Here is a 14,832-nt window from a genome sequence, read left to right as displayed (position 1 = left end):
GCAAGAGGGACATGCCCTTCCTACATGAAGGCATCACTTCCCTTAGCCATGTGGGCAGTCCCATCTTGGCTGATTTAATCAGCCAGGATGGGCAACGGTCGAGCAGACAAGTGGTAGTCCTTACCTCTCCAGACACCTCATCCACCTCCTTGAGATTCACAAGCTGAGAAGAATCCAAGCCAGTTGGACAGGCCATTGCCAAGGTTACATCAACCTGCCCTGCCCCAATACTGGAGTCCAGGCAAAATGAATCTGAGCAACTTTATCCTTAAAGAATGAGGTAAATTGTTCACATGCAAAACATGTACTCCGTCGCTGAGCTACAGCCCTTCCCTAGGTTTATTATGGATCCTGAGGAGGAGATCTTGCTCTCTCAGGGATGCTTCTTGCATACTGACTGATATTGTCTCCTGTTTTTGAAGGAGAATCTCTATGAGAAAGGATCTGGTTTGAAAACATCAGTGGGCCGGCCTCCTGCTGAAGCTGGGAAAAATATTACATGGACTATTTCTGTATTGAATCATTAAGGTTCTGGATAGGTATCCTTGTATTTTGCAATTCTTTCATTTTGTTACTGAGACATTGTGTGTGTGTGTTGGGTGTGTGTGGGGAAACAAAACAGACAGCCTTTCTATCTGTACTAATCTGCAGAGCATAGCACCACTATATTCTGTGCACACTACACCATCACTGTTGTTGGTCTCTACACATAGCCTGTGGTGATCTGGCTGTATGAATGCAGAGCACTGCCCTAGAAGGCGTTCAGCAGCAGCTGAGAAAGAGATAGAACCACAATCCCAGCACCACATTCCAAAGATTAGATTAAAGCTCAGCATTGATCTGTTCAGCTTGGCTGGCTCCGGTGAAAGTTAAAGCAGCAAGAATGATGGGACCCTGATTAATCCAGCAGTCAAGAGCTTCCAAAAATAAAGTGGGTCAGAGGGACACAAGGAGGGGTAGGGAAGAGCTATCACTCATCAGCTCAGGATTCCCATCCCCACAATTCCTCCCTAAAATGTCAAAGGTGACAGCACTTGGTCTGGGGTGCTGGAACGTGAACATAGTTACCATTGAGGGGAGAAAAACAATCCACTTTCTAAGGAAAATATTCCATGCTATTAAAAGGGAAATATTCCATACTGTTAAAAAAAAAACACAACCCTCTCAGCATAAGATCAGATCCAACTGATAGACTACTTTATAAACTTTGCTGTCACTGTCTCATTTTTACAATAAAATTCACCCCAGCAGAAGCAGTTTGCCAAATGCACAATGACTGTTCGCCAGGCCACAGAAATCAGTGTTGGTGCCATGTGTTAATGGATGCTGATCCAAGGGAAACATTGTTGAATCCTCTAGAGCAGCATTTCTTAAACTGTGGGCCAGAGACCACCAGTGGACCTCAGCCCTCTTTCAGATGGGCCTCCATGCTGCAGCCCGCCCAGTACATCCTCATTCAACTGCCCTGCCCCCCCCAGCCCTTTGGTTGGACCAGTGCCAGGAGCAGCAGCAGCTCCCTGCCTGTGCAGTGCACAGGCGAGTGTGTGAGTGGGAGCTGGTTAGACAGCAAGGCTCTAGCATGCAAAGTTGGAAGGAGGAAGGAAAGGGGAAAAAAGACAAAACAGATGACAAAGTGGTCACACAAGTGTGAGGAAAGAATGGTGGTGAAAAGGGTGGACAGACTGGGGAGAGGAAAAGGTAAAGCACCTGGGGTTGCTGCTTTGCCTTCTGGCTGCGACAGCCACCTCCTCTGCTTTGGGGAAATAACCTGGCATTGGTCACCAGAAACTAGAAAGAGAGGGAGAGAGTGTGTGTGTATGTCTCCCTCTCTGAGGGAAAAGGGCCAGGTGGGGGCTTTGAAGGAAATAAGCAAGAGAATAAAAGGTTAATATTTTATTAAAAACATTTTTTTAAAAAAAGTAAGGATGGGCAACTGCCAGCTGAATGACGTCAAAAGGGGAGTGGTCACACAGTTGACATCATTTGGTACCTGGTGGGTCCATCAAGAGGATAATCCTCCTGGCACATCTGCCAGGAACTGACTTCACTGCCCATGGGCCTTCTCCCACTGGAGAAGGCCTGTGCGCAACGATGCCACTTTGCCTCCCCCTCCCCACACATGCCTCTCAAAGTGCTCTTATTCATCTCATCATTTCTTCTCCCCTTCTCCTTCCATACTTAACTTGTACTCCCTTCCTTCTGTTCAGCCCATGCACGCACGCACACACTTGCTCTCTCTGGTTGTCATCGCCCATTGCACGTTGTTCTTCTGAGGCAGAAGAAAGTGTAGCAGCAGCCCCAGGTGTTGCTTTTCCTCTCCTTCGATTTGTCTGGCCTTTTCACCTCCATTCTTGCTTTGCCTTCCCTCACAGTTCTCTGACTACTCTGTCCATCTGTTGCGCGTTTTCTCTTTTTTTCTTTCATCCAACTTTGGATGCTACGATCGTGCTCTCTAATCAGCTCCCATTCCACGTATGCCTATGCACTGTGCAAGCAGGGACCTGCTGCTGATGGCATTAATCCAACCAAAAGGCTGTGGTGCAGCTGGGGGCTGCGGCTCTGAGGCCCACTGGTGGTTCCTGGCACACCCTTTGAGAAAGTGTATTACAGAGTTCAGAAAGATTTGGGAATCATGGAGTCTGTGTAACAAATGCAGCAGCCCCCAACGCACAAGGGAGTAAAAAGTATAAGCTGTTATAAAAAGTCCAGGTGTACATTTCAAGTACTGCCTTGCATTATTAATATGGGTACGTTCAAAACAACACAGCTGGTGGATTTTTAAAATCTTTAATGTGTAAATCCTACATGAAAGCCATTCCACAGAATCACCATCCTCAGGAAGTTTTGGATAGCTCAGTGCAGAGCAGCGTAGATATCCCAACCCCATGCTTGTAAAAATATGAAGCCTAGCTGTGCTCCGTATTTTTTCAGAATGAATGCATGCCTTACTAAACTCCAATAGGCAGGATGAGCAAACCTCACATCAGGCCTTTACTTCCTCTTGATCCAGAGCCAAATCCCCTGCAGTTCAAAGAATTCACTTTTTTAAAAAACTTGTTCCAAATTCCACAGAGCGGCAGGGAACCATAGCTCAGTGGCAGGACACATGCTTGGCATCCAGAAGGTTCCAGGTTCAGCCCCTGACATCTCTAGATAGGGCTAGGAAGGAATCCTGCCTGAAACCCTGGAGAGCCTCTACCAGTCAATATCGACAACACTGGGCTAGATGGACGAATGGTCTGACTCAGTATGAGGCAGTTTCCTGTGCTCCATTGCACACTGACTCCCCCATCTCAAACAGGCTCCTATGCATAGCCCATCTGGTTAGCAGCATAACTTTCATCTTCCCACATTCATTTGCACATTCAATATTTTTTAATCTCCAGTCCCACCATAGCACCCATTGGCTGTGGTCCCTTGGCTGTGATTTCCAGCTGAACAAAACATTTACAGCTAGACTTGTAGAGAAGCAACATAAATTTCACCTAAACCCTTTATTATCTATTTCTTATTACATTGCAATTACAACCGTAATGTACTAAGCACTTCTTGAATCTTGAACAAAGGAAATATCCTGCCCAATGCACATACTCTCAGACACATAAAGAGGCCAAGAACTGTTAAGTCGGTGGAGGTTCAAATAATAGTGAGTATCTCACCTAAAGTGCGTGATGCTGATGCTAAATGAACTTTGAGTCTCAGTTTCTCAGTATATTCCCTATGGAAACCGGCATTTTAAAGCTGCAATTCTCATGGCAGGAATGTAAAGGAGATTTTAAAAAAAGGCCCCAGAAACTGCTGGCTCAGCTGCAACCAATAGTAACCAGAGCCATATTTTTTTTAAAGGAAATGGTGGCACTGAACCTGCCTCTTCCTGTCTACTGTGGAAGGGTGGTCCCTCAAGGGCAGGAGGAGAGCACATGGGTAAGTCCAGGAACGTAGGATAGTGGCCAGCTCTCCTGCTTGGAGCCAAATTTCTGTCATGGCTATGGATAAATAGGACACTTCTGCATTCAGGATTTTCCATCCATCACTTAATCCACCCACGCTGAACTCGTCACTTCACATTTAAAATAAAAGGGGGCAACAAAGAGGCTAGGGCCAGAGCGAAAGTGGAGGAGACGTGACATCTGAGAGCGCTGGGGTCATCCTAGCCTGCTCTCAAGCCTGCCACTGCTGCTAGTCCATATATAGCTCCTGACAACTGGAACATCCAGCTCTTCTCTCCCCCCCCCCCCCATCACATTTCTGCTTCTGAAGCTTGAGCACAGCTCTTGGCCACTGCTGTGGTCTTTGGGCACCCATTGCAGCAGGATGGCAGAGAAGCAAGAGGAGCCCCAAGCCTCCCAGAATGGCGAAAAGGCTGAAAATCCAGAGAATCCAGAGAATGCAGAGGAGGGCGAGAAGCCGAAAGAGCTGGAGGAGCTGCCACCATTTGAAATTGTAACAGGGTAAGAGATCTAGTTTGTTTCATATTCGAGGGCAGCAAGTACATGGAAGTCAAAAGAAGATTTTTCCTCAGGGATCTGCAGATGTTGGCCAGTGCAATATTTGTGGGTTTGTTTAAACAGAGAGATTTGCCTCAGGTACAAGGTTTTCCTGATTAAAGAGGAAACCAGATTATTTCTGAGCTTTGTACTAAAATTTGGAGAGTCTTAAATTTTATCGAAGCAGGATGAGCTGAAAGCACATCAGTGGCAAATCCATTTATTTTATAATTAGCAGTTATAGCCCTAAAACTATTATTCTCCCTCACGGGGAAAAATTCCTACTTATGGACTTAATCATAGAGCAAGATGTTGCCTGCTGTGCAGCCTCCCATGAGCCTGCAAGAATGTCGTGCATCTGTTTAACTTTTCCATATAAGCAGCTCCATTTAAAGAGACAGAGGAAACTTTCTCATTGAGTAGGACTGCAGAGACCTAAGATTTAATCCAACTCCTAAACTGAGAGTAATAGTTGCAATTGTACCAGTGAAAGCTAAGTCCATCTGAAAGCCCTAACAGAACTGTGATATGAGCAATATACTATATAGCAGTCAAATAATGCAATCAGCAAATCTTTAATCATATACAGAGGGAAGACTAATGCAGAAAAAATCTAATAATTTATTCTCTTTAAGCATAACTAATAGTTACCATAGCAGCATATAAATGTGATACATATGATTTCAAGTAAGACCAGTAACAAAGAATATATCTTTATCTTCATTACCTTACCATGATATCTATGCCAACATATTTCATTCATGAGACAAACCAGAACTGGTCATAAACTTTAATCAAAGATCTGAATACAGTAATTCTATCTTAGCTGGCAATTTGGGTCAGTACCTTTGCAACACCATTTATTTTTCACTATGAGCTGATCTGTACAGATGTTGCAGGGAACAGAATGTGACCCACCAAAATAAATGCAGATGAATGGGGCTTCCACCTAAGCCCTGAGACAATGCTTTGATACCATCCAGAGTATGGGTGTTGGGCAGCTCCTGCTTTCAAGATCTATAAGCTTTCTTTTGACAACTATCATCTTGCTCTGTTCTAGGAAGTTAAGCTACCCCAGGGTAGAGCAATAGTTTAAAGAATAGATGTTATTCATTCCTTGGTCTCGCTACCAAAAAGCAAGGCAGTTTGGGGCAAATTGTAAATATCCACTTTAACAACACAAACTGCTGAATTACTTGGAACTAGGAGCCTAATGCTGCAATCCTATACACACTTACTTGGCATTAAGTCCCACTGAACTCAGTAGATCTTACTTCTAAGTAGAGATGCACAGGATTGTGCAGTAAACAATCCTTATTGAATATATGTCATGTTTCATATATGCCACTGGCAATTGCTTCTGGTCAGCTGGATCATGGATCCAATAGGATCATGGAAGCGAGCATCTTTAGTTCTGACAGCTTTGTTTATACTGCTAGAAAGGCAAATGAGCAATGCACCTCTGGGGAACTGAGAATAGGGTATTTATTTATTTGTGATATCCATTTCCCATCCTTCCTCCAAGGACCTCTAGATAGTGTACATGATAGTCTACCCACTCATTTTATTCTCACAACAACCCTATGAGGTAGGTTAGGTTGATAATGACAGACCCAAGCTCACCCAGTGAGCTTCAAGGGTGAGTAGGATTGGGACCTGGGTCTCCCCAATCCTAGCCTGACACTATACCACACTGGTTGTGTGAGAATGCTGAATTATTTAAAGTAATCGTGCTGCTGAGATGAATTTTTGTTTGGCAAAGACTAGGGCAAGAATAATAGAATTAGCTGGATTACATTATTTAATCTATAGCTGTTACCTTAATTTCATGAGAATTAACCTCAACAGCTCCAGAGGGGTAGTCATGTTAATCTGCTGCAACAAAAATGAAGAGTCTTGGAGCACCTTAAAGACTTAACACATTTATTATGGCATAAGCTTTCGTGGACTATAGCCCATTTCATCTCATGCATGAAGTGTTATCCAGAGTTCTTGGATAACACTTTCTGCATCAGAAGAAGTGGGCTGTAGTCCACAAAAGTTTATGCCATAATAAATGTGTTAGTCTTTAAGGTGCCACAAGACTCTTTGTCGTTTTAACCCACACAAGATTACTATTAAAAAGGAATTTTAGGTCTAAAAACATACAGTAAGAATTTCGGCCTTCACTTTAAAGCAGGCTTCCTCAACCTGGTGACCTCCAAATGTCTGGGACTACATCTCACAGCATTCCTGACTATTGGCCATCAGCTGAGGCTGACTGAAAATGAAGTGCAAAACATTTGGAAGGAGCTCACCAGGTTGGGGAAGGCTGCTCTAAAGACAGATTGAAGTGACTAAAGGCCAAGGAATTTAAAGGCAAATACTATCCCCCCCCCCCGACTTTTGAAAGTTCTCATAGCTTATAAATTGTTCTAATGTTTTTTAGGATTCACATCTTCATATGAATTTCCACAGGGCTGGTCCTTTTGGTCTCAAAACAACAAAGAATCTTGTGACACTTAAAGACTAACAAGTTTATTATGGTATTGTGGACTACAGTCCATTTCTGTCAGTACAGTTGAGACTACTGGGTTCTGTACATCCAGCGTGCCCAGAAGACATTCAGGAAGACATCATTTGCATCACCACTCGTTTGAGCATTCTTTCCACATAATTTCTGCTTGCTGATTTTAGAGGTTTAGCAGGAGCCATGTTAACCAATGTTTTTTTCTTAAATGTGAACTGGGCCACTGAGGTTGTGAAACAAAGCTGAGGTTGGCAGGAGAAACATACAATGGTGACATAATCATACAAATGAACTTATAGTGTACAAAGTTCTTCATAATCCTTGCCACCATCATAATCACAGCCTCCACTATTTCAAATGGGAAACAGAGGCTAAGAAATTACGATTTGCCAAAGGCCACTCAATAAGTCTATGGTGAGCTGAAATTTGAACCCAGACCTAAGTTTAACTACATATTGTATTAAATTCCTCTTAAGTAGTAAGATTATTGCCTACGTAATACAAGAGGGCACACTGGATCACTTCAGTGGTCCTATCAAAACTTTGAACATCTGCAGGAAGATATAGGGGTTTTTTTCCTTCACAACTTTTGTTTGTAAATGTTTTGCCCATAAAAAGGTATTGCCCCAAGTCTAAGGAAGCTTCTACACAAGGCTTTTATTGTGCCATCACCTTGCCTCATTCATGGAAGTTTATGGGAGGCCCAGTTCACACTGCTTTCTACTCATGACCCCCCCCCCGTCTATTTTTTTTACCATTTCTTCCGTCTTTTTCCTTAATGCAGAAATCTGATAAGAAAAAGATGGAACAGCTGCACAATGTCTTCTTATTGCTATTGCTAGGAGCCATCCATCTGGAAGCACCCTACATAACCCCAGTAGCTGCAAAGAGACATCCCAGTTCAAATTTTCTATTTATTTATAAGCTTCAGTCTGATGAAGCCTGTCATCCAGCTAATGAGATTAAAAAAAACAAACATACCAGCATTTCTAATTATCCAATGGCAGTTCAAGCATTTCAATTTCCATCTTTGGATTAGGAAAGCTACATGTTGCCTTGCCAGGTTTTTTTTATGATGCTCCAAACAGGTGCAGATGTAGAAATTGTGCTGGGAATCTGACCAGTCTTTATAATTAAGAATATCCTCTTCCTGCTTTCTACAGCGTTATGACATGTCCTAGAGCAGCCATGTAAATTTCTGGAGATTCCTATGGATGCTTTTATTTACACTTCATTCTTCTATAATGAAAATTAAACTATCAGTCAGTAGCTACAGCCTAAAGGACAGAGGAAGACAAAGTGCAAATCCTGCTCCCTTCTTCTTGGCAGTGGTAGACTTCTTTTAGCACTAACACTTAAAAGGCATTGTGCAGCTATTCTGGTAAGAAAAAAGAAGTACTGGGAAAACACAGGAGGGCCACCAATGGAAGATAACATCGTCTGGACCTCTTGTAAAATTCCATGAATGAGACAATGCGATTTCACAGTAAAGAATAGTGGGGAGTTGAAATAGACTAAAATGGTGCTATTCATGCAGGACATTACTATGAGGAAGTATCCAGCAGGGCGTACAGAGCTTCCAGGGGCAACTGGAAACGAGCAAAAATGCTTGTTACTAGAACGAGGCACGTCGGTGGAGCACACAGAAGGGAGCTCCATCAACCTGTCTCGATCCAGAAATAAGCATTTCTGCTTGTTTCAGGGCTTCCTCTAGAAAGCATTGAATTCGTTGTGCAAGCAGTGGGTCCCACTTGTGCAACAGAATGGGCAGGGCCTAGTGCTTGCACAACAGAATCAGCAGGGGCTTAAGTGCCATGTTGGATACTGCCCTTTGCGTTTCTATGACCTTAAACTGGCACAACTGGTAACAATTGATCAGAATCCAAGTGACAAACCACAGAATTCTAAGTATACTTACCTGAATGAGTCACTGACACAAGTCATTCATTTCCACTAAATAAATACATTTAGTATTGTCGTATCACTCAAGTTTTGTGTGATTTCCCTATAAGAAACTGTACTTGAATGCACTACTACAATATATACCCCATATAAGCCTACATTTTCTTCCTCCAAAATAGTTTTATGTGCAAGTTTTTCCATAAGATCAAAGGAGTGCGATAACTTTGTCTTGTATAACTCCACCACCATTACCATCCCTGGCAGACACTACACAAAGATGTGTAATGTTTTAATTATTTTTTGCAGTTCGGAAGGAGTTCACATTTGTAAAGTAAATACTTGGGATTGCCATAAATACAAAAAAAGTACCTTTTAGGAAAACATTAAGAGTTGCCAACTTTACATGAGCATGTTTTCAAAAGCAAAGGTCTTTGGCTAGAATAAAAGGAGGTAACATGATGGGCATATAAAAACAGAAAGGAATTAATTTTAACCAATTCTCAAATTATTATGCAATGATTTGAACTATCCGCAGAAATACCAAGCAGCAAAGGTTTGTTGTACTTGAACTTGGCGATCATTCTTATTCATTTGTCCAAGTCTAGAGGACAGTATTTTGTCTCAGTGCCCATTAATATGAATTGCAGCCAAGTGGTCCTGGGTTAATTCAACTTGGAGTTCTACTGTGAATAAAACTCCATTAGGGCTAATACACCCTATACCAATGTAGGGAAGTTGCTACTCCTGTAACCCAGGGCAGATGTATCCATCATCATCATCATCATTATTATTATTATTACATTTCTGTTGCACCCAATAGCCGAAACTCTGAGTGGTTCACAACAATTAAAACCATATATGATATGGTTTTACATGATAAAAATATAATATAAACATGATAAAATACAAGATAAAAGTTTAAAACTACAGTATAAAATAAAAAAAAATTATTTTAAAATAAAAAAAATATAAAATGTATAAAAATATAAAATATATTTTTATAAAAATATAAAAATGTATAAAAATATAAAATCAAAAATCAGTATAATCAGTATAAATCAGTATAAAAATCAGTATAAAAATGAAAATCAAAATAAAACTTTGCAGCAGTGCAAAGATTTAAAATACAGTAACAGATTTAAAACAACAGAAACTGAAAGACTACAATTCCTGTTCTATTTATTCAGAAATGAGTTACATGCATTTGCTAAAAACCAAATTAACATTTCACTGCTGAGTCCATCGCAACCCTACAAGGGCAGAGCAGGAGGAGATATAAATAGTAAATTCTTCATGATTAACATTCACCTAGAATATAGTTCAGCTACAACTGTGAACAGATTTGCAGTGCATATCAAGGCTGGCCCAAGACATTTTGCTACCCTTCTCTCTGCATGTCAAGGTGCACACTACCCAAGGCCGGCCAAGATATTTTGGCACCTGAGACAGGAAGTCCCACAAGCTCCACTCCCGTTCTTAGGCAGTAAAAATACTATAACATAAAATTAAATAACTAACAATTTGCTGCCCATCCATGACATGCAAATTCAGCTGCCTAACTCTGCCTAACGGTAGGGCCATCCTTATGCATAGTAAATGCAGCAGAGAAGTGTTAGACTGATACCAGTGGGACTGTATCTGAGTCTAGACAAAGGGCGGCAGGGGCCAGCATCCATGGCAGACAAATGGAAGATTGTCTTCTCCTGCACTTGCTGAAAGAGGTGTGGGTGTACTTAAAGCAGGAAAAACAGAGCTTATAAACGGTTGTAATACGTATTAACTGAAGCAGGGGAAGGTTCTCGGGGGATGATTAAAGTGCTTGAATAAATTCATGTGTGATTTTAGAAGTGAAGATTCCTGTATTCAGAATACAAAGGAGGAAAATCAAAGCATGTAAAAGGATGCAATCTGTGATAAGGAGTGGGGTATTGACAATTAAACTATTTAAGACTGGGGACTTCAAGTCTCCACTGATTGTAAAACACCTCTAGTTGATTGGTACACTGTGTGGAAGTGTCCTTTAAACATTACCCAGAAATAGTATCACTGCTCCCACTCCACAACCCTGGTAGTCACCAGTGTGTGCCCTGATACTCACTATGCAATGGCTACATTCCCATTTGGCAAGAACTTGTAAATGATACAGCTGGGGCAGGCATGGAGAGAGAGATATTGACCAAGGGACACCATTTTTGGTGGCATCCTCCCACTTGCTGCAGCTCACAGGCAATGTAGTGCAGAAGGGAAAGAAGAGATGGCAGATAAGGTTCCTTTAAATGGAAGGAGCAAGAATTAACATTCTGCTATGTACAGCTATTTCAATTGAAAAGTCCTTTTAAAAGACAGATTTGTTTTTTTAGCAGTCTTTAATCAAAGTGAGCACACTATTTCAGGTTCGCTCCCACACATTTAAATGCCAAAGTTCATTTATAAACCCTTTAGGCTGCAGTCCTTACACACTTATCTGGGAGTAAGCCCCATTGAACTCAATATGCCTTACTTCTGAGTAGACATGTGAAGGCTTACGCTACACAGATGCCAATTTACAAAAGAAAGATAGTGCTGTTTTATAGATGGTACTTTTTTAAATGAACCTTTTCTACTTGTTTCTAATCCACAGTTATTATTCTGTACTCTTGCGAAGAACATTTTTCAGAGCTCTTTTTATATGCTATGTTGCCCACTTAAACATCTTTTCATAAAAGAATATTTAAGAGCCATTGTTGCCTGCCTACATTTTAGGACTATATTAAGTCTTAAATATATGCTGGTTCCCAATGTTTCTTGTACAGTGGGCAGACCCTCTATGGGAATTACAGATGAAAGGCTAAAGGTGGATTACTAACAGCAGAATTAACGCATTAGACTTTTGCTTCCCTTCACAGCAAAGATGCCAATGTAATCCACACATTCTTTATGGTGAATTGGAACATTATCTATTACTCTTAACAGACAGCAACAACAAATGAAGCTGAAAACCTAAATTTCAACCTTTAGTTATAAAGGCAACTGCTTCATTAAAATGGAAGGCAAAAGGATCAGCCGTTTTTCCATAGTGACAATGCCACACAAAATATTGCCATGTCTTTCATCCTAGTATCCTGTGCAACTGCTTTAAGCACCTCTAAGGGCTTCATCACACAAGGCTAAAAATCCTGCAGTTTACCAGGGCTTCTGCTTCCGGAATCTTTGTGGGATTAGATTGGGTCTTTTCTACGTGGCTTTTAAAAAAAAACTAAACTTGTGTTTCATTAGAAAGCCACTAGGTGGCGCTACTGTTTTATTGGCAATAAAAGTGACTTTAAACAGTATACCCTCACTTATATCGACTCCAGGGTGGGAGGAAGGAAAATGCTGGACTTTTGTCCTCATGGAAAACACCACAATGGAGCTCACAAAGAGCGGGAGGTTCCCTGGAGGAAGGCTGCTGTCCTGTACAGGACCCGCAAACTTCTGTGAGTAAGCAGTCTCTATAGCAGGATAAAAGCCCCGTGTGAGGGAGTGTGAAGGAGCCCTAAGGCTTTCTTCACATGGAGCTTCTATCCTGCTATTGAGATGGCTCTTTCGCAGAAGTTTGCGGGGGGTCTTTAGATGATGTTGTAAGCCTCCAGGGCATCTCCTGCAATAAATGCCCTTTTTCCATTTTAAATAGATTGCAGATGAGAAGAGAAAAAGTGGCAAGAAGAGGAGGAGAAAGAGGGGGAAAGGGGGGGGAAGGAAGCGCTTGAAAAGGGGAGTCGTCGTGATCCTGCATTTAAAACAGAAGCAGAAAGTCCCGTTTTAAATGCAGGATTTTAGGCTAGTGTAGAGATCAAACTCAACTTGCTGCTTCTTCTTTCTTTTTTTTTTTACGACTTTTGTTCTTTGAGTGGTGGTCAAACATGCTGTACTGGCACAGAAAGAGAAGAACAACTTAAAACAGGAAGTGCATCTGGTTCTACCAAGCTGGCACTCCACAGAAATACCTGCTTTAGAAAGCTTGGTACATTTAGGTATAAAACTAAGGAAAAAGTTGCCAGCTCAATGGTATTTTCATTTTGGTAGAAGTATGATTAGGTCTATACAGCATTTTAGACAAGATTTATTTTATTATTATTATTAACATCCCAACTGTGTAATGTTGTACTTCAGTTTTGGTTGTAATTTGTTTCTTAGTTTGTACAATAAAGTTAAAAAAAATGGTAGAAGTACCTAAAGTACTGGAATAGTTACAGCTCTGTCCAATGACAGACAGCTGCACTAAAATCCTAGATTCCTGAATTGTTTTCTATGGGGTAGCAATCACTCCACCACGGAAGCCCCCCCCCCCAGTTTAAAAATGAACCAGGAAGTTCCTTCTCAAGACAATGGGTGTGTCAATCATTGCTATCACTTCAAATGCTGAAAGGTGAGAACAGGCTAGTCTCTCACTAAATGCCTGGTCAGAATGGTGCCTGCACATTTTGCCTCATATATTGGGTTCTACAAGGTTTAGAGACTTGCTCTTTTGTTTTTTTTAAATGAAAGCTGAGAATCTGGGATTAGGGCTTATCTGGCAGGGGTGCCTGATTCCAAATTCTGCGCGCCCCAAGGGAGAAAGCCCTCCTCTACATCATCACAACCAAGTGAACATCAGTAGGCTGTGGGATGGCAAGCAAGGCCTCCCCCTCAGAACATAAAGTTTGGGTTGACCTATACGGGAAGAAGCAGTCCCTTCGTAACAAATATGAGCTACTTTGCACTCAACCTAGACGTTTCTATTATTTAAGAAATGTATATTGCACTTTTCCTTTCCAAAAGATGAGTTGCTTAAAGCAGTTTACAAAATATAAAAAGGGTAAAACAGTAATCATTAAAACACATTTATAACAAGCTAAAAGCAGCACCAGACACAAAAAACAAACATAGTCAATAATTAAAATTAAAATTGTGAAATGCTATATTCTTAATAAGAAGTCATATTCATCTTGCAATAATAGATAGGGTTTTTTTTCTGACCTGTATAAACTAACAATCTCCAAAAGACAGACAGACAAGCATTGTACAGGGCAGTGATGACATAGCCAGATGACTGAATTCTGCATGTCACATACTGTAAAGCTGAGTTGCAATGCCAACTGCCTAACATGTTGGGAACAGGTGACCGTCAAGGCAGTGTTGACAGCTTAGTTTCCAGAATATGTTCATTTCAGGAGAGGCATGATTGCATCTAAAATCTATGGGTTATATCCAGTGGTGTCCTTCCATTAGCAGAATGTACACTGCTGGAGGACTGAATTTTCTCTTCGGTCACGCACCCTCCAAATCTACTCCAGAGGACGGGGGGGGGCGGGGGGGCGGGCGGCTGGAAAGGAAGGGGAACTCCTGTTGTGTGAGCAGACGTCCACCTGCATAACATGGTTTAGGCCTCTGTACTATGAAAAACATTTTGCTTTCCTTAGTAGCTTTTCATTTGGAGATGGGGAGGTGAAAGAGATTCTCAGAGGTCATTGGTCAAAGCAATTCTTAGAGCCCAGCTGGGGGAAACTGGAGAAAAACAGCTGGAGGTAGTGTTAAGCAACCCCCTCGCCTACCGATCTTCCCCTGCAAATATTCTCCTGCCCCTACATTCACATTATTTCATCAAGATGTGCTTGGAAACCTATGTAGTTCCAGGTTATCCGATTTCTTCCCAATATCCATCCAATTATATGCAACCTTACAGAGGGAAGACAGGAATCAAGATTCACACCCTCAGTCTCAATATTTATTTAGGAAGCAGTTTAGTCCATTTCAAAGGCTATTATTTGTATATGTGCACACCATTCCTCCATGGGGCTCAAGGCAGTGAACAAGATTCTTCACCCACACCCTCCCTTTATCCTCACAACTACCCTGTGAGGTAGACTAGGCTGCAAAATGGTGTCCTTCATGGCTCTGTGGAAATCTGAATAAGTCTGAGACTCTTATACCACC

At 41.6% G+C, this 14,832-nt stretch overlaps 2 protein-coding genes across 2 annotated transcripts in view; one reads left to right on the top strand and one right to left on the bottom strand.

Moving 5' to 3' along the window:
* Positions 1 to 2,908: 2,908 nt before the first annotated feature.
* The window catches only part of APOBEC2 (apolipoprotein B mRNA editing enzyme catalytic subunit 2), a 19,907-nt gene continuing 7,983 nt past the window's right edge, over positions 2,909 to 14,832 (top strand). The window contains exon 1 of the mRNA XM_084852989.1: positions 2,909 to 4,451. Within this exon, the coding sequence (XP_084709115.1) occupies positions 4,315 to 4,451 (137 nt within the window). The 5' untranslated portion in view covers positions 2,909 to 4,314. The remainder of the gene's footprint in view (positions 4,452 to 14,832) is intronic.
* Positions 11,945 to 14,832, bottom strand: part of OARD1 (O-acyl-ADP-ribose deacylase 1) — a 25,927-nt gene continuing 23,039 nt past the window's right edge. Inside the window, exon 8 of the mRNA XM_084852993.1 lies at positions 11,945 to 14,574. The gene's annotated coding sequence lies outside the window, so the exon portion shown is untranslated. The remainder of the gene's footprint in view (positions 14,575 to 14,832) is intronic.

The sequence above is a fragment of the Heloderma suspectum genome, chromosome 4 (genome assembly GCF_057233095.1).
Source record: "Heloderma suspectum isolate Gila_16-S chromosome 4, 16-S_ref, whole genome shotgun sequence".
Lineage (NCBI taxonomy): Eukaryota > Metazoa > Chordata > Lepidosauria > Squamata > Helodermatidae > Heloderma > Heloderma suspectum.
Note: the sequence above shows the minus strand (reverse complement) of the source record. Positions and strands in the feature narration are given on the sequence as shown.